Source organism: Centroberyx gerrardi, chromosome 8 (genome assembly GCF_048128805.1).
Source record: "Centroberyx gerrardi isolate f3 chromosome 8, fCenGer3.hap1.cur.20231027, whole genome shotgun sequence".
NCBI classification, from domain to species: Eukaryota; Metazoa; Chordata; class Actinopteri; order Beryciformes; family Berycidae; genus Centroberyx; species Centroberyx gerrardi.
This window is the reverse complement of record NC_136004.1, coordinates 34,242,647-34,262,102: the sequence shown is the minus strand read 5'-3', so window position 1 is coordinate 34,262,102 and position 19,456 is coordinate 34,242,647. Positions and strand designations below refer to the sequence as shown.

The window sequence follows — 19,456 nt, the reverse complement described above, 5'->3', positions numbered from 1 at the left end:
TCTGCCTTGCCAGTCTGGAGAACAGATCTACAGCCCATTCAGCTTCAGGCCAGCCTCAAGTTCTAGTCACATGTTCAAAGCAAACACAAAAGTTTTCAACATCTTCTCTTTGTTGGAAAGGAAGCAGTTGGACCTTGGAGAAACATCTCCTCAGCATGAGCTAGGCTCAGGGTTTGTGGGATTTGTGGGGTTTGTGGGGTTTGTGGGATTTGTAGGATTTGTGGGATTTGTAGGATTTGTGGGATTTGTAGGGTTTGTGGGATTTGTGGGATTTGTGGGGTTTGTGGGATTTGTAGGATTTGTGGGATTTGTAGGATTTGTGGGATTTGTGGGATTTGTGGGATTTGTGGGATTTGTAGGATTTGTAGGATTTTTGGGGTTTGTGGGATTTGTGGGGTTTGTGGGATTTGTAGGATTTGTAGGATTTGTGGGATTTGTGGGGTTTGTGGGATTTGTAGGATTTGTGGGATTTGTAGGGTTTGTAGGATTTTTGGGGTTTGTGGGATTTGTAGGGTTTGTGGGATTTGTAGGGTTTGTGGGATTTGTAGGATTTGTAGGATTTTTGGAGTTTGTGGGATTTGTGGGATTTGTAGGATGTGTGGGATTTGTAGGATTTGTAGGGTTTGTGGGATTTGTGGGATTTGTGGGATTTGTAGGATTTGTGGGATTTGTAGGGTTTGTAGGATTTGTGGGATTTGTAGGATTTGTGGGATTTGTAGGGTTTGTGGGATTTGTAGGATTTGTAGGATTTGTGGGGTTTGTGGGATTTGTAGGATTTGTGGGATTTGTAGGATTTGTGGGATTTTTGGGGTTTGTAGGATTTTTGGGGTTTGTGGGATTTGTAGGATTTGTCGGGTTTGTGGGATTTGTAGGATTTGTAGGATTTTTGGGATTTGTAGGGTTTGTGGGATTTGTAGGATTTGTGGGATTTGTGGGATTTGGAGGATTTGTGGGATTTGTAGGGTTTGTAGGATTTTGGGGGTTTGTGGGATTTGTAGGATTTGTAGGATTTGTGGGAATTGTAGGGTTTGTAGGATTTGTGGGGTTTGTGGGATTTGTAGGATTTGTGGGTTTGTGGGATTTGTAGGGTTTGTGGGCTCTGCAGAATGATCTGGCCTCACTGGCTTCACATCCACAGACCTTCTGCCTCTTTTACTCCAAGTTCAAAGCTAATCAGATCCTCTTCAGTCATATCTGACCCATCTGAACCTATCGATTCCCACTTAGCCTCTTCTGCATTGAGATCAAAAAACAATTCAGATGCTCAATCCCCTGCCTCAGATGTTAAGAGGGTCATAACCACCTTTGCTATGAAGCAATCAAACCAGGCTGCGATTTTTCAAATATGTTCAAAAATGTTCAAATATTTTGGGGTTGGACCGCTGCAGCTTACAGCTGTTACTGTTGGATCATCATTTGTTTCTCCTGAACTACAGTGAGCTGCTGTTCAGTCAAAAAGGGAATATTCTGTTAACTGGTTTATTGAATAAAACCTTGACCAGTTTGACCAGTTTGACCAGTTTGACCAGTAGCCAGAGACTTGCCAACCTTCTGTGACTGGACACCCACTGCCTGTCTGTCTGTCTGCGTCTGCCTGTCTGTCTTCCATAAAGACACAGGTTTATGACATTCAAATCAAACTTTATTGAAGCTACTTTATACAGTTTAACACAAAAAAGGAACAGTCTACAAACTAGATAACAACAGGAAATATCTGTCCATCAGTCACTAAATCTGTCTGTCAGTCAGTCAGTCAGTCCGTCAGTCAGTCCGTCAGTCCGTCAGTCTACATGCGGCAGGTGTCGTGGAAAGCCTCCAGGGTCCTAAAGTCCCTCCATGTTGGAGGAAGTCCGTCCTGCAGGAAGCGACCGCAACGCTGACAGGAAGACTGGAAGAGTTTTATGTAGCTACGCAACCACGTCTAGAGAGTGAGACAGGTAGGAGAGAGATACAGGTAGGAGAGAGAGGGAGACAGGTAGGAGAGAGAGAGAGAGAGAAAGAGAAAGAGAGAGAAAGAGAGAGAGACAGGTAGGAGAGAGAGAGACAGGTAGGAGAGAGAGAGAGAGACAGGCAGGAGAGAGAGAGTTCATCAGATTTGGATACAAACACGTTTTGTAACTTCTGAGGGAAAAGACTTCTGTGTTTAGACATTAACTACATTTCCCATGATGCCTCTCTGCACTGCTGGGTGACAGTGTTCAGTAGCCAAACCGCAGCGTTAGCTAGCAGCTTTACTGTGAAGTGTTGAGTTAGCTTTGATGGAAAGTTCCCCACTCAAAGGCATGCTGGGTAATGTAGTGCGGTGAACATGAACACATTAAATCATAAATATCACGGGTTTCAGAACGGGAACCGAACGGTTCTCTATAACTAATAACTTTATTTATATTAATGTTCTAACTGTATTTTGATAGCAGAACTTTATACTTACAGTATGTTATAGTGATATTGGTTATTGATCAGTAGGTATTGGTTATTGATCTGTGACTCACCATGAAGGATCGTACGACCACATCAGGCATCTGAGGCAGCTGGTAGTGCAGCAGAGCGGTGGTGGCGTGGTCCGTTACCTAGCAACAACACAACCAATCAAAGTGTTTGTGTGTGTGTGTGTGTGCGTGTGCGTGTGCGTGTGCGTGTGCGTGTGTGTGTGTGTGTGTGTGTGTGCGTGTGTTTGTGTTTGTGTGTGTGCTTGTGTGTTACCTTCTGGAACACCTGGTACTGGGATTTGGTCCAGATGTCCAGCTGAGGAGACAGGAGGACAGAGGTTACCATGGTAACAGCCACATGACGACCACACAACAACCACCAATGGTTACCATGGTTACAGAGTGGTGGATTTGACCTCTGACCTTTCCATCCTCGTTGTAAACGTTCTCATTAAATCCTCGAACGATCGTTCTGTCGATGAACAGAGAACGCATCACAACGATCGCCTTCAACACCTTACCCAGAGTCACCTGAGAGACAGACAGGTAGAGAGGGAGACAGGCAGGTAGAGAGGGAGACAGGCAGGTAGAGAGGGAGACAGGCAGGCAGAGAGGGAGACAGGCAGGCAGAGAGACAGACAGGCAGGTAGAGAGAGGGAGACAGGCAGGTAGAGAGGGACACAGGCAGGCAGAGAGACAGACAGGCAGGTAGAGAGAGGGAGACAGGCAGGTAGAGAGGGAGACAGGCAGGTAGAGAGGGAGACAGGCAGGCAGAGAGACAGACAGGCAGGTAGAGAGAGGGAGACAGGCAGGTAGAGAGGGAGACAGGCAGGTAGAGAGACAGACAGGCAGGGGTAGAGAGGGAGACAGGCAGGTAGAGAGAGGGAGACAGGCAGGTAGAGAGGGAGACAGGCAGGTAGAGAGAGGGAGACAGGCAGGTAGAGAGGGAGACAGGCAGGTAGAGAGGGAGACAGACAGGTAATCCAGAAATAAAAACCTGGAGAGCAGAACTGAGTGTGTGTATGTGTGTGTGTGTGTGTGTGTGTGTGTGTGTGTGTGTGTATGTGTGTGTGTGTGTGTGTGTGTGTGTACCAGCAGAACAGCTGAAGTTCCGTTCGGTCTGAACAGTTCGATAGTCATGTCAGGAAACATTCTGCCGATCCGAGAGATGACATCATCCACATACCTGCCACACACACACACACACACACACACACACACTCATCAGGCAGAAGGTCAAAGGTCAGACAGTTTTACTCTCCTTGGGAAGGTTGCTTCCTCCTTCCTACTAGTATGCAGTATGTATGCAGTATGTATGTGGTATGTATGTAGTATGTATGCAGTATGTATGTAGTATGTATGCAGTATGTATGCAGTATGTATGTAGTATGTATGCAGTATGTATGTAGTATGTATGCAGTATGTATGCAGTATGTATGTAGTATGTATGTAGTATGTATGCAGTATGTATGTAGTATGTATGCAGTATGTATGTAGTATGTATGCAGTATGTATGCAGTATGTATGCAGTATGTATGTAGTATGTATGTAGTATGTATGCAGTATGTATGTAGTATGTATGCAGTATAGGGATGGGAATTGATAAGATTTTATTGATACCAATGCCATTATCGATTCTGCTTATCGGTCCGGTTCTTTATCGATTCCCTTATCGATTCCCAATCAATTTTCTGTGTGAAAAAAAAAGTAGGCCTACACAGGTTTTCAGCGTCAACGCAGCTGTTTTATTATCTCTTGAGTCTGAACACAGTGTAGAATGTCTGCCTGATAACATTTGAACATGTTAAAATAAATTACAATGCTCCTTTTCTTAAAATGATATAACTTGGAAAACAAATAAGATCTTTAGATGGTTACCCTAAGATGTTTCAACATATTGCTGGTGTTTCCACCCTTAAGGCTGCGTTCACACAGCGTTTTATCCCCAGCCGCCAGCCCCTTTCCTCATTAAAAGCAATGGGAAGCGGCAGCAAGGCGCACAAAAGGCGGCCGCTCCCGAAAAGCGCTGCAGCTGCGTTTTTTTCGTCAGAGCGGAGCGCTTTCAAAAGTTGAGAAATGTTCAACTTTTCAGAAAAGCGCCGGGTGACGTGAACCGCTTTTTCCCAGCCGACCAATCACGATGACAGAGACGCTGGCCGTTTCCCATAGCAACAACAAATATGGAGAAAGTGAAAGTGCCGGTGGAGAAATTGGACGTTGTAATAAGTGAATTTCCGTTACCGCAACAGCGATCATAAAGGAGGTATGGATTATACTGGACATGTATTGGAAATATCTGGTAAGCCTTTGCTTGTTGCACAACACTGTTCTGTCTGCTAGAAGTGAACCAGCTGGTTAGTGAGCTAGCAGCTGCTCAGCTAACGTCACGTGACGTTGCCGTGATCCGCTTTTTATTTCTCCTCACAAAAAGCGCTCCAGGCAGCGCTTTTTCCACATCAAAAAACACTGTGTGAACACAGAAATGATAATTTTACAGACGTTACAAGTAGCACTGTTGTCATCTTTCTTCGTGAAATGAAGCCACGCTTTGGACAGTTTCTTCCTCTCCGCCATGACTCCTTCTTGTTGCAAGTTTCCAGCAGCGTAGACGCAGAGTTTGACGTCATGACGCATGAGTTTTTGCAATGCGCATGCGCAACTGTCAGAAAACCATGCCGGCATCGATAAAAGGAATTGATAACCTCGGAGGCATACGATTCCGATGGATCAGACAATTTGGAACCGGTTCTCAACTGGAACCGGTTCTCGATTCCCATCCCTAATGCAGTATGTATGCAGTATGTATGTAGTATGTATGCAGTATGTATGTAGTATGTATGCAGTATGTATTTACTGTGTTACTCACTGAGGTGGCAGGACTAATGTGCTGGGTTGGACCTTGGGCCGCCTCTTGGCCGATGCTCCCATCTGATTGGCTGATCGTTTGAGTGACTGCTGGTTCAACAAACTGGAGGCCAGACCGGCATGGTACTGCAGCTGGAACAGTAGAATCAGTAGAGTCAGTAGAGTCAGTAGAATCAGTAGAATCAGCAGTCAGTAGAGTCAGTAGTCAGTAGAATCAGTAGAGTCAGCAGTCAGTAGAGTCACTAGTCAGTAGAGTCAGTAGTCAGTAGAGTCACTAGTCAGTAGAGTCAGTAGTCAGTAGAGTCAGTAGAATCAGTAGAGTCAGTAGAATCAGTAAAGTCAGTAGAATCAGAAGTCAGTAGAATCAGTAGTCAGTAGAGTCAGTAGTCAGTAGAATCAGTAGAGTCAGCAGTCAGTAGAGTCAGTAGAGTCAGTAGTATCAGTAGAGTCAGTAGTCAGTAGAGTCAGTAGAGTCAGTAGTCAGTAGTATCAGTAGTCAGTAGAGTCAGTAGTCAGTAGAGTCAGTAGAGTCACTAGTCAGTAGAGTCAGTAGAGTCAGTAGAATCAGTAGAATCAGTAGAGTCAGTAGTATCAGTAGTCAGTAGAGTCAGTAAAGTCAGTAAAGTCAGTAGAATCAGTAGTCAGTAGAGTCAGTAGAATCAGTAGAATCAGTAGAGTCAGTAGAATCAGTAGAATCAGTAGAGTCAGTAGTATCAGTAGTCAGTAGAGCCAGTAGAGTCAGTAGAATCAGTAGAGTCAGTAGAGTCAGTAGTATCAGTAGAGTCAGCAGAATCAGTAAAGTCAGTAGATCAGTAAAGTCAGTAGAATCAGTAGTCAGTAGAGTCAGTAGAATCAGTAGAATCAGTAGAGTCAATAGAATCAGTAGTCAGTAGAATCAGTAGTCAGTAGAGTCAGTAGTCAGTAGTATCAGTAGTCAGTAGAGTCAGTAGTCAGTAGTATCAGTAGTCAGTAGAGTCAGTAGAGTCAGTAGTCAGTAGAGTCACTAGTCAGTAGAGTCAGCAGAATCAGTAGAGTCAGTAGTCAGTAGAGTCAGTAGTCAGTAGAGTCAGTAGAATCAGTAAAGTCAGTAGAATCAGTAAAGTCAGTAGAATCAGTAGTCAGTAGAGTCAGTAGAATCAGTAGAATCAGTAGAGTCAGTAGTCAGTAGAGTCAGTAGAGTCAGTAGAATCAGTAGAGTCAGTAGTCAGTAGAGTCAGTAGAATCAGTAGAGTCAGCAGAATCAGTAAAGTCAGTAGAATCAGTAGTCAGTAGAGTCAGTAGTCAGTAGAGTCAGTAGAATCAGTAGAATCAGTAGAATCAGTAGAGTCAGTAGAATCAGTAAAGTCAGTAGAATCAGAAGTCAGTAGAATCAGTAGTCAGTAGAGTCAGTAGTCAGTAGAATCAGTAGAGTCAGCAGTCAGTAGAGTCAGTAGAGTCAGTAGAGTCAGTAGTATCAGTAGAGTCAGTAGTCAGTAGAGTCAGTAGAGTCAGTAGTCAGTAGTATCAGTAGTCAGTAGAGTCAGTAGTCAGTAGAGTCAGTAGAGTCACTAGTCAGTAGAGTCAGTAGAGTCAGTAGAATCAGTAGAATCAGTAGAGTCAGTAGTATCAGTAGTCAGTAGAGTCAGTAAAGTCAGTAAAGTCAGTAGAATCAGTAGTCAGTAGAATCAGTAGAATCAGTAGAGTCAGTAGAATCAGTAGAATCAGTAGAGTCAGTAGTATCAGTAGTCAGTAGAGCCAGTAGAGTCAGTAGAATCAGTAGAGTCAGTAGAGTCAGTAGTATCAGTAGAGTCAGCAGAATCAGTAAAGTCAGTAGATCAGTAAAGTCAGTAGAATCAGTAGTCAGTAGAGTCAGTAGAATCAGTAGAATCAGTAGAGTCAATAGAATCAGTAGTCAGTAGAATCAGTAGTCAGTAGAGTCAGTAGTCAGTAGTATCAGTAGTCAGTAGTCAGTAGTATCAGTAGTCAGTAGAGTCAGTAGAGTCAGTAGTCAGTAGAGTCACTAGTCAGTAGAGTCAGCAGAATCAGTAGAGTCAGTAGTCAGTAGAGTCAGTAGTCAGTAGAGTCAGTAGAATCAGTAAAGTCAGTAGAATCAGTAAAGTCAGTAGAATCAGTAGTCAGTAGAGTCAGTAGAATCAGTAGAATCAGTAGAGTCAGTAGTCAGTAGAGTCAGTAGAGTCAGTAGAATCAGTAGAGTCAGTAGTCAGTAGAGTCAGTAGAATCAGTAGAGTCAGCAGAATCAGTAAAGTCAGTAGAATCAGTAGTCAGTAGAGTCAGTAGTCAGTAGAATCAGTAGAGTCAGTAGAATCAGTAGAGTCAGTAGAATCAGTAAAGTCAGTAGAATCAGTAAAGTCAGTAGAATCAGTAGTCAGTAGAGTCAGTAGAATCAGAAGAGTCAATAGAATCAGTAGTCAGTAGAGTCAGTAGAATCAGTAGAATCAGTAGAGTCAATAGAATCAGTAGTCAGTAGAATCAGTAGTCAGTAGAGTCAGTAGAATCAGTAGAGTCAGTAGAATCAGTAGAGTCAGTAGAATCAGAAGAGTCAATAGAATCAGTAGTCAGTAGAATCAGTAGTCAGTAGAGTCAGTAGAATCAGTAGAATCAGTAGTCAGTAGAATCAGAAGAGTCAATAGAATCAGTAGTCAGTAGAGTCAGTAGAATCAGTAGAATCAGTAGAGTCAATAGAATCAGTAGTCAGTAGAATCAGTAGTCAGTAGAGTCAGTAGAATCAGTAGAGTCAGTAGAATCAGCAGAGTCAGTAGAATCAGTAGAATCAGTAGAGTCAGTAGTATCAGTAGTCAGTAGAGTCAGTAAAGTCAGTAAAGTCAGTAGAATCAGTAGTCAGTAGAGTCAGTAGAATCAGTAGAATCAGTAGAGTCAGTAGAATCAGTAGAATCAGTAGAGTCAGTAGTATCAGTAGTCAGTAGAGCCAGTAGAGTCAGTAGAATCAGTAGAGTCAGTAGAGTCAGTAGTATCAGTAGAGTCAGCAGAATCAGTAAAGTCAGTAGATCAGTAAAGTCAGTAGAATCAGTAGTCAGTAGAGTCAGTAGAATCAGTAGAATCAGTAGAGTCAATAGAATCAGTAGTCAGTAGAATCAGTAGTCAGTAGAGTCAGTAGTCAGTAGTATCAGTAGTCAGTAGTCAGTAGTATCAGTAGTCAGTAGAGTCAGTAGAGTCAGTAGAGTCACTAGTCAGTAGAGTCAGCAGAATCAGTAGAGTCAGTAGTCAGTAGAGTCAGTAGTCAGTAGAGTCAGTAGAATCAGTAAAGTCAGTAGAATCAGTAAAGTCAGTAGAATCAGTAGTCAGTAGAGTCAGTAGAATCAGTAGAATCAGTAGAGTCAGTAGTCAGTAGAGTCAGTAGAGTCAGTAGAATCAGTAGAGTCAGTAGTCAGTAGAGTCAGTAGAATCAGTAGAGTCAGCAGAATCAGTAAAGTCAGTAGAATCAGTAGTCAGTAGAGTCAGTAGTCAGTAGAATCAGTAGAGTCAGTAGAATCAGTAGAGTCAGTAGAATCAGTAAAGTCAGTAGAATCAGTAAAGTCAGTAGAATCAGTAGTCAGTAGAGTCAGTAGAATCAGAAGAGTCAATAGAATCAGTAGTCAGTAGAGTCAGTAGAATCAGTAGAATCAGTAGAGTCAATAGAATCAGTAGTCAGTAGAATCAGTAGTCAGTAGAGTCAGTAGAATCAGTAGAGTCAGTAGAATCAGTAGAGTCAGTAGAATCAGAAGAGTCAATAGAATCAGTAGTCAGTAGAATCAGTAGTCAGTAGAGTCAGTAGAATCAGTAGAATCAGTAGTCAGTAGAATCAGAAGAGTCAATAGAATCAGTAGTCAGTAGAGTCAGTAGAATCAGTAGAATCAGTAGAGTCAATAGAATCAGTAGTCAGTAGAATCAGTAGTCAGTAGAGTCAGTAGAATCAGTAGAGTCAGTAGAATCAGCAGAGTCAGTAGAATCAGTAGAGTCAGTAGAGTCAGTAGAGTCAGTAGAATCAGTAGAATCAGTAGTCAGTAGAATCAGTAGAGTCAGTAGAATCAGTAGAATCAGTAGAGTCAGTAGAATCAGTAGAGTCAGTAGAGTCAGTAGAATCAGTAGAGTCAGTAGAGTCAGTAGAATCAGTAGAGTCAGTAGAATCAGTAGAATCAGTAGAATCAGTAGAGTCAGTAGAATCAGTAGAGTCAGTAAAGTCAGTAGAATCAGTAAAGTCAGTAGATTCAGTAGTCAGTAGAGTCAGTAGAGTCAGTAGAGTCAGTAGAATCAGCAGAGTAGGGCTGGGCGATAAAACGATCTCGATAGGGGATTGCGATAGAACTCATGTCGATAACGATGCTAAACTTTGGACATGTTTTACTTGATATGGACAGATCTAACAGCCAATCACACAGCAGAAATAAACACGACAACAGCCAGTCAGTCTGCAGTTTTTGGCCCATTTCCTACCGCAAAGCGTTGTTTGAGCTACCGGTGAAGAAAGATTAAGACGGTCTGCAAGATACGCCGTCGGTCGGTGCCAACCAAGACGGGAAACACAACAAATCTTTTCCATCACCTGAAAAGGTAACATCCCAGCGACCACACCGAGAGTATGAAAATGCGGGCCCATGTTAGTCCGTCCACAAGTTCTGTGGGGCTGGCGGGGCTGGCGGGGCTGGCGGGGCTGGCGGGGCTGGCGGGGCTGGCGGGGCTGGCGGGGCTAGCGGGGCTGGCGGGGCTGGCGGGGCTGGCGGGGCTAGCGGGGTTAGCGGGGTTAGCGTGGCTAGCGGGGTTAGCGGGGTTTGCGTGGCTAGCGGGGTTAGCGGGGTTAGCGTGGCTAGCGGGGCTGGCGGGCCTTCACCCCCACGACCACGGATGTTCGTCTTGTTTGAACTTGATCTGTTAATTTAAGGACTACTATAAAGAGCTGTTGCTCGGCCTACCGTAATGTTGCTGCATGGGACCTTTACTGTGTCCTAATCTACATTTACACTGGCTAATGGGATTTCACCACTGTGCTGTATGGGGATGCTGATACCGGTAAGGGGCCTGGGTGCTCTTGTTATCGTTCATTCTAAAGTTATGGACCGATTTTCTCTTAGTCTTTTTGCAACATTTAATTTGCTACAGGCTTTTATTGGACCTTGTGTTTTACCATAACGAGCGCTGGAGTTATGATGCCTCTGTAACTTAATGTAGAAGTTACAGGTGGGGAGTTGTTTTCTCTCTGCTTCTCATTTGGGGAGTTGCAGAAGAGTTGGGGAAGGGTATATGTTTAATGTTTAAGTGTAACTTTTTGTGTTTGAGATTAAGTGTACAGCTGGCCAGTAGATATCAAACAGGTGCAGTTGCTATAGGTTCATTTACTCTCACTGAGAATGGCTAATACATTACAGAGTAAGTCATCAGATGCTAACACAGTGAACTTTGTAAGCTGGAATGTCAAGGGGGCTAACCAAATTATTAAACGTAATAAGATTCTCACCCATTTGTATTAGAAGTTAATATTGCTTTTCTGCAAGAGACACACCTTGTATCTTCTGACCATTTTAGACTTAAAAAATCATGGGTCGGACAATTATACCATTCCAATTTTCAGACAAAGTCTAGAGGAGTAGCTAGCCTTATTAACAAAAATACACCTTTCATTATGGACGAGGTTCAGGCTGATCACCTGGGGAGATTTGTTATTGTATCTGGTATATTGTACAATGTTCCCATAACTCTAGCCAATGTGTATGCTCCAAATTGGGATGATGTGAAATTCATGAAATCTTTTCTGTCTTCCATAACAAACTTAAATTCCCATCGCCTAATTCTTGGGGGAGATGTAATAATGCTGCTCTTTCCAATCAGGCCTTTGTAGATCTTATTGGGCCTCATTCACGAAACGTGCGTACGATCAGATTTGATCTTAAAGTGTACTTACGAACGTTTCCACAAACATTTCGGCATTCATCATTTTTTTTCTTACCTGAATTCGTTCTTTGGTACGATCAAAATCTACGTGTGTTTGGAAACATGCATGGGGGCATTACGCATGAAGTGGTTTCTACTTAAAATGCCTCATTCTTTAAAAAAGCAAAACCTATTAAAACAGTCCCAGACCTCATATTAACAACAAAATGTGTTTCAGTCCATTTGTAAGCCTAGTGATAATAACCATATTAACAAAGCCAGGCCTATATGAACAAATTCATAGGCAATTTTATTCAATTGGAAACCTGAGTGATTAAAGTGATTAATTATAGTAAGTAAGTAAGTAAAGTTTATTTCTAGAGCATATTTAAACACAGCTTGAGCTGACCAAAGTGCTGTACAAAGAACATTAAAATACAAAGTAAAAATAAAACACAAGGAGAAACATACCAACGACAACAATAAGCAACAACAAGGGACAAAATACAGAGTTATAGACATGACAACAGATTAAAATATTAGTGGGCCAAAAAGGCCAGAGAATAAAAATGTGTCTTCAGCCTAACCCTAACCCTGTGAATTACTTAACGTTAGGGTAGATCGCCCTCAGTGTAATCTGTCAAGATGACGGACGGCCTTCAGATTTTTCCATCAGTTAAAAAAATTCTGTCAATGACGGAAAATATTCGGTTAACGCGACCCCTGGATCCACGGTATCGAAGGCAGCACTAAGATCTAGTAAAACCAGGATGGCATTTTCCCCAGAGTCAGCAGAGAGTAACAGATCGTCTGTCACTTCTAACAGAGATGTTTCAGTGCTGAGGGCTCTGAACCCTGATGAAATGGATCAAGGATCTCGCTGGTATTCAGGAATGGCGAGCCCCTATGCTTTGGGGCGGGGTGTCAGAGAGAGGGGGAGGGAACAGTGATCGAATGTTTTCAACTTTTTCTGTGAAAAACCTCAAAAAATTCTCACAGATGTCCGTGGATGCTTCAACATCGTGAGAGATACGGGGATTGAGGACAGAATTTATAGTGCTGAACAGAATTTTAGGTCTGTGAGAACGTTTACTGATTGTCTCAGAGAAATATTTAGCCCTGGCTTTTTTGGCTGCTGTTTGGCAATTAGCCAGACAGTTTTTGAATATTTCAAATGAAACTGAGAGGTGATGTTTTTTCCATCTCCGCTCAGCTTTCCGACAGGCCTGCCTAAGAGAACGGGTTGAATTGTCCAACCACTGGGGGGATTTAAATTTAGGGTGTCTGTGTTTAAGGGGGGCTTAAACACAGACAGAGTCCAGGATATCTGAGCAGGAGGAATGGAAGAGGGAAATTAATCTATCTGGGTTAGGGTTAGGTGGGTTAGGTAACCCAAGAAATAGAGGTTGCAATGGCATTTCTTTGACAGGCTTCAGCAAACTGATTTGTAGTGAGAGAATTTATGTGGCGGGAATAGTAACCAGGGGCTTTGACAGTGCACAGAGGACTGGTTAAGGTGGCATCGAATACAATAGGCAGGTGATCAGAAAAACATGCATCTTCGATATTAATATTGTCAATACAAAACCCATAAGGCATAATAAGGTCAAGAGTATGCCCTAGTACATGGGTAGCCGTATTTATATGCTGAAGAAGGCCAAAAGAATCCAAGACACGTGTGAAATCATTTGCCGTGGGTTTACCTGGACAACATAGGTGAATATTAAAATCACCCAAGATCAACAGTCTATCATGCAATGGAACAATACGAGACAGGAAGTCAGAGAATTCTGTTATAAAGTCCTTAACCGGCTCGGGAGGCCTATAGACCAAAACACAGACTAGAGGGTTAGTCACAGATTCTATTTTTACAGTCTGTGATTCAAATGTAGAATAGCTCCCGAAAGAAAGTGTCTGTAATTTAAACCGATTCTTGAAAACCGTAGCCACTCCGCCCCCTCTGCCAACACACCTAGGGGTGCTAATGAAGGAACAGTTTGCTGGACACAGTTCACCAAAAATGTTTGACTCACCATCACCAGTCCATGTCTCTGGTAAAAATAGAAAATCCAAATCACGGGAGGTAAAAAAGTCATTTAAAATGAATGTCTTATTAGACACAGACCTAGCGTTAATCAGGGCCGTATTCGCCTTAAAGCAAACGGCCGGTTGCCGTGACTGTTGAGCGGATTCCAGTGGGCGAATGTTCAGGATTCACTCCTCTGCTACGGATGCAGTCTCGCATCAGGTGTAAGCGATCGCTTAATATCAACAATGTTATCCTGGACCATAATATTTACCTGCGACTGTCTATTGCTAATCCTGACAGGGATGTTGAAGATGTCATTAGATGGTCCGAGCCGGTAAAAAGTGTATCGGTGTACGAGGTGGAACGATTGTGGTAGGGATGGACCGGTCAGCATTATCGTATTATTATTATTATTATTGTATATATATTATCATATATATATTATATTATTTATTGATCAATAAAGTTCTATCTTATCTTACCACAGGAGCAATAGACTGTGTGTCTCCAAATGCATTTCTCTATTTAAATCACACCATAAACCAGTGATGTAAATAGGTTTTCAATGTAGTGAGTCCCCGGGACCCACAGGTGGTCATTTGAGTGGGTCCCCAATAATATATTTTTTTAACAGCAAAAGCACAATTTTTCTGTTTGTATTTTTAAGTTAAGAGAGAGAGAGAGGGAGACAGAAAGAGAAAGAGAGAGAGAGAGAGAGAGAGAGAGAGAGGGAGACAGAGAGAGAGACAGAGAGAGAGAGAGAGAGAGAGAGAGAGAGAGAGAGAGAGAGAGAGGGAGACAGAGAGAGAGAGAGAGACAGAGAGAGAGAGAGAGAGACAGAGAGAGAGAGAGAGAGAGAGGGAGACAGAGAGAGAGAGAGAGAGAGAGGGAGACAGAGAGAGAGAGAGAGAGAGAGAGGGAGAGAGAGAGAGAGAGAGAGACAGAGAGAGAGGGAGACAGAGAGAGAGAGAGAGACAGAGAGAGAGAGAGAGAGAGAGAGAGAGAGAGAGGAGACAGAGAGAGAGAGAGAGACAGAGAGAGAGAGAGAGAGACAGAGAGAGAGAGAGAGAGAGGGAGACAGAGAGAGAGAGAGAGAGAGAGGGAGACAGAGAGAGAGAGAGAGAGAGAGGGAGACAGAGAGAGAGAGAGAGAGAGAGAGAGAGAGAGAGAGGAGAGAGGGAGACAGAAAGAGAAAGAGAGAGAGAGAGAGAGAGAGAGAGAGCCCAGCAGCCTGTGTGTCACAGAGCTTCAGGAGAAAGCGAGGAGCATAAAACATTGTGCTTTTTTCCACGCATGAAAAAAAAACAACCGAGCCGACATACAGTTGTAACAGTCGCAAATATGCCTACTATGCTTTTGGAACATTGTTTTGGTTGCAGTAACAGATTAAGTCACTGGGTGGCGCTCCTTGTGTTTTTACTGAGACTGAGTTACAGCAACAGGTTGAGTAGGTTACTACCAACTACTCAGTCTGCCCTACTGACGTGGTCTTGCTCTGTCATGCTATCCAGGAGTAACGTTAGCCTGCTTCCCTAAAGCTAACAAGCACAAAGCTAATGTAAGCTAAGACACGACCGAGCGCGTTACGGTCTCGGTCCCGTCGGGTTCGGGTCGGGTCGCAGACCTCTAATGTGTAGTAAATGAAACGACTAGTTAGTGAAATCAAAGTCCTATGTTGCAAACAGAATGGGCATTTTTATCTTGTGGCCATCCACGATGATATGAATCGATTTGAAGAAACATGGCAGCTGACGCACAGACATGTCAATCATGGCTTTTTCCCCCGAATAATAACGAGCAACTTCGGGTAGAAGAAATATGTGTTTCCATTGCATTAGCCTATCTGTGCTTTCCCGAATAACGGATTCAGATTCGGGTACATCCCTACCTGCAGTAGTTTGTTGGCCAGCAATATGTTTGATCTTTTTCTTTGGTGGCATTTTAAAACGTTTTCCTTTCACTCATTGAGACTGAACAAAACGGGAGATATGCGCAAGATTTATGCGCAGACGGTGAGAAAATCGCGGCCGGTGGATTTTTTTTTTTCAACACGCCGCGTCCCCTGGACGGTAAAGCATCATCGGGTCATCATCGACATGAGTGAATACAGCATCCACCTGAGTTTATTTACCAATTACCAAGTTTGTAGCCTTGTTGAAATGAAATCTGTGCGGCGAAAGTAGCGTTGGAAGCAGACCCAGCAAGGGCAGTAAGTCTCTCCCGCCATGACTGAGACTATTTTCTAGGAAAAAATAGGGTGCGTCCCCTGGACGCGTCGATAGTGAGTTTACTGCGTCCTTTCGGATTTTAACACGTAAGAGACGCAGGACGCGCACCTGTTTACATCACTGATATACTATATATATTATATACATCTTGTTCATACTGTTAATACTGCTCATACTGTATATATCCTAGCACATTCATACTACCCTTACAACTTATTCTACTTATATATTATACATATGTACATTACATTGCACTGCACTTTTACTGCTTCTTTTGCACTTCTGGTTAGATGCTAAACTGCATTTCGTTGTCTTAGTACTTGTACTTAGATTTTGTAAAAATCTAAAAAAGAGGAGAAAACAGCAACACAGCTGGATGTTGGTTTATATCATCATGACTAAATCTCCACACAGCACATTAGCTGCAGGATTGGTTAGAAGGTCTGAAATCGCTTACTGCAGGTTTAACTGCTGCAGAAGGAACAGGATCCATATCAGTAGGACAGATCTTGGTTGGCATGGCAACAAGACATCAAAAGGAAACACACTATCCAAGTTCAGTCATTACTGAAAACACCAGGACACACACACACACACACACTGGAATTTAATAATGTGTTTTTGTTGGGGGGGTTCAGCTGTGTCATCAACTGAAGAACACTTAGATCAGATCAAAGGAGAGGAGGAGAGGAAAAAAGAGGAGAGGAGAGGAGGAGAGGAGAGGAGAGGAGAGGAGGAGAGGAGGAGAGGAAAAGAGAGGAGAGGAGGAGAGGAGAGAAGAGGAGGAGAGGAGGAGAGGAAAAGAGAGGAGAGGAGGAGGCGAAGAAAGGAGGAGAGGAAAGGAGAAGAGAGGAGTACTACTTAGCAGTTAACAATACTACTACTTAGCATTACTAGTTAGCAGTAGTTAGCAGTAGGTAGCAGTAGTTAATGCTAGTTAGCAGTACTAGTTAGCAGTAGTTAGCAGTAGGTAGTAGTAGTTAGCAGTAGTTAATGCTAGTTAGCAGTAGTTAGCAGTAATACCTTGTTGGACCACTTGTACGCCTGCAGCAGCTGGGAGTAAAGTGGAGTTTTGTCCTGAACTGGATCCAAACTGAGAAGACCGCTGTTATGAAGAGGATGAGACTCAGAGGGACGACCAACCAGACCGCTGAGACGCTCCAACTCACTGAGAGACAGACAGGTAGAGAGACAGACAGGTGAGAGACAGACAGGTGAGAGACAGACAGGTGAGAGACAGACCAACCAGACCGCTGAGACGCTCCAACTCACTGAGAGACAGACAGGTAGAGAGACAGACAGGTGAGAGACAGACAGGTGAGAGACAGACCAACCAGACCGCTGAGACGCTCCAACTCACTGAGAGACAGACAGGTAGAGAGACAGACAGGTGAGAGACAGACAGGTGAGAGACAGACCAACCAGACCGCTGAGACGCTCCAACTCACTGAGAGACAGACAGGTAGAGAGACAGACAGGTGAGAGACAGACAGGTGATAGAGAGACAAGTGAGACAGGTGAGAGACAGACAGGGTTTTGTTGGTCAGACAGACGGCAGAGTGTCTGCAGTTTCAGTTCAGGAGGAAAATCTGCTGCTTTAACTAATAAAATAAGAGAATCACAGAAGAACAGAAGAACAGGAGATGCTTATGTTAATGTTATATTATGTTATTGTTATGTTTCTGTTATGTTAATGTTAAGTTTATGTTATGTTGTGGTATGCACTTTGAGCGGCTTAACCCTGTTTTCATCTTCAGGTTAGGGTTTAGGGTTAACCCTGTTTTCATCTTCAGGTTAGGGTTCAGGTTTAGGGTTAACCCTGTTTTCATCTTCAGGTTAGGGTCCAGGTTTAGGGTTAACCCTGTTTTCATCTTCAGGTTAGGGTTTAGGGTTAACCCTGTTTTCATCTTCAGGTTAGGGTTCAGGTTTAGGGTTAACCCTGTTTTCATCTTCAGGTTAGGGTCCAGGTTTAGGGTTAACCCTGTTTTCATCTTCAGGTTAGGGTTCAGGTTTAGGGTTAACCCTGTTTTCATCTTCAGGTTAAGGTTTAGGGTTAACCCTGTTTTCATCTTCAGGTTAGGGTCCAGGTTTAGGGTTAACCCTGTTTTCATCTTCAGGTTAGGGTTCAGGTTTAGGGTTAACCCTGTTTTCATCTTCACGCTGCTCTTACAGCTCATGTTTTATTCTACCTGTAATGTGAATTGTCTAAAAAAGTATTTGCTGTAACCTGTAACAGAACTTGCTGAAACTTGTATACACTGTTTCTGTTTGGATCTTGTATGGAGAGACCATCCCACCAAACTACATTCAAAAATCGGTCAATTTGAAGCTACAGTGCTTTTCGGCAAACACACGCATCAGGTAAATATGATTCAGTGTGTTTATCAAATCCACAGGCTGTGCTGATCAATTCGGCCCTAAGCAGAATTTAATGCAATAAACTAAATTTTTATTAATTTATAATTCACACCGCTTGGTACCGCCCTCCACGGGGGAAGAAGAGTGAAGGAATAACAGGTGAATAAAGCCTACAAGTTGGAGTTTTATTCGAATAAGTGCAGCTAGGTGTGCGTGTTGTTCGCCGAACTGAACGGGGGAACTTATTGATTTGTAAACGTACACATTCAGTAATGTATTTTAATGCATCCTATTGATTTCTAAACGTCTTCAGTGGTGTGTTTTAAGGGAGTTTGGTGTGACTCTCTCTCCGAACAGAACAGAAAGCATCAGGCTCGGTTGGATCCAGACTCACTTCTGTTTACAGAATGAAACTTCCTCCACAGTCTCTATGTGACATTTCATTAGGCTATAATACTCTTCATTATAAAAGAGTAACGTGTTTAAAGAAAGCTCGCTGCTGCTGTCGGACTCACTTCAGGTCTCTGTTCACCGCCTGCAGGTTGTCCTGAAACTCGGATATAAACTGTTTCTCTCTTCCTTCCAGAGTCTCTCGGTTCTTCATCCCGTCCTTCAGGGACTCGAACACGCGGCTCACGCTGGACCGCAGCGCCTGGATGCCGCTGATCGCCTGAGAAAAAGCCTCTAAGTTCACACCGACGTTTACTACGTCCGCCATCTTGACTGTCTGTCTGCTGTCGCAGAGTCGCTCAGAGATGACGTAACTGCAGCGTCCTGGGTTGGAATCCGGCCCTTTGTCATGTCAACTCCCTCTTCTGTCCTGTCTCTTCACTTTCATACAGCTAATAAAGACTGTGGCGTTTTTCTTTCTGCACAATAACTGAGATATTTTAGTTCAGAATCAGAATCAGAAATACTTTATTGATCCCCGAGGGGAAATTGGGTTACATTGCAGTTGATCACATTCTAGAAGAGAAATATATATAAGCATAGAGAAATTATAAGAAAAATAGAAATAAGAAAATAAGAAATATGTAAAATATGTGCAAAATATGTGCATTATACTACAATATATAACAATAATAATATAGAAATAACAAATAAGAAATATGTACAAATATGTGCATCATACTATAATATATACAACAGTGTAAATAAGTAAATAATTATTGCACAGTTGAATTATTACACAAAATTGTTACCAGAATCAGTATTGCACAGTTTAAAATATAAATGATAAATCATGGGGTTATAAAGCTGCTGACAGGGGTGAAATAAGTCCAAGGTCCAGTCTATTGACTCAGAGTGTCTGACACTCAGAGGGAGGAGTTGAAAAGTTTGATGGCCACAGGCAGGAATGACTTCCTGTGGCGCTCTGTGGTGCGTCTCGGTGGAATGAGTCTCGCACTGAATGTGCTCCTGTGCTTGACCAGCACGTCATGGAGTGGGTGGGAGACGTTGTCCAGGATGACACGTAACTTGGACAGCATCCTCCTCTCTGACACAGAGAGTCCAGCTCCACCCCCACAACGTCACTGGCCTTGCGGATCAGTTTGTTGAGTCTGTTGGCGTCCGCTGCCCTCAACCTGCTGCCCTCAACCTGCTGCCCTCAACCCGCTGCCCTCAACCCGCTGCCCTCAACCTGCTGCCCCGGCACACAACAGCAAACAGGAGAGCACCGGCCA

At 43.2% G+C, this 19,456-nt stretch overlaps 1 protein-coding gene across 1 annotated transcript; it reads right to left on the bottom strand.

Annotated features, from left to right (window-relative positions):
- Nucleotides 1–1,620: 1,620 nt before the first annotated feature.
- Nucleotides 1,621–18,497, bottom strand: med27 (mediator complex subunit 27). Its single transcript, XM_071904519.2, has 8 exons — nucleotides 18,287–18,497; nucleotides 16,437–16,581; nucleotides 5,296–5,426; nucleotides 3,522–3,615; nucleotides 2,853–2,960; nucleotides 2,704–2,745; nucleotides 2,493–2,570; nucleotides 1,621–1,921 (listed from the first exon to the last, which is right to left on the bottom strand). Exons 1-8 carry the CDS (start codon nucleotides 18,487–18,489, stop codon nucleotides 1,787–1,789), a joined length of 936 nt encoding a protein of 311 aa, XP_071760620.1. The 5' UTR covers nucleotides 18,490–18,497; the 3' UTR covers nucleotides 1,621–1,786.
- Nucleotides 18,498–19,456: the final 959 nt, after the last annotated feature.

What these genes read in the sequence shown, in the direction of transcription:
- med27 (XM_071904519.2), bottom strand. Translation starts at nt 18,489, where the DNA reads ATGGCGGACGTAGTAAACGTCGGTGTGAACTTAGAGGCTTTTTCTCAG. An exon ending in TTTACAACGAGGATGGAAAG is followed by an intron (nt 2,746 to 2,852) that starts GTCAGAGGTCAA and finishes CTGTCTCCTCAG; the next exon opens with CTGGACATCTGGACCAAATC. An exon ending in AGTACCAGGTGTTCCAGAAG is followed by an intron (nt 2,571 to 2,703) that starts GTAACACACAAG and finishes TGTTGTTGCTAG; the next exon opens with GTAACGGACCACGCCACCAC.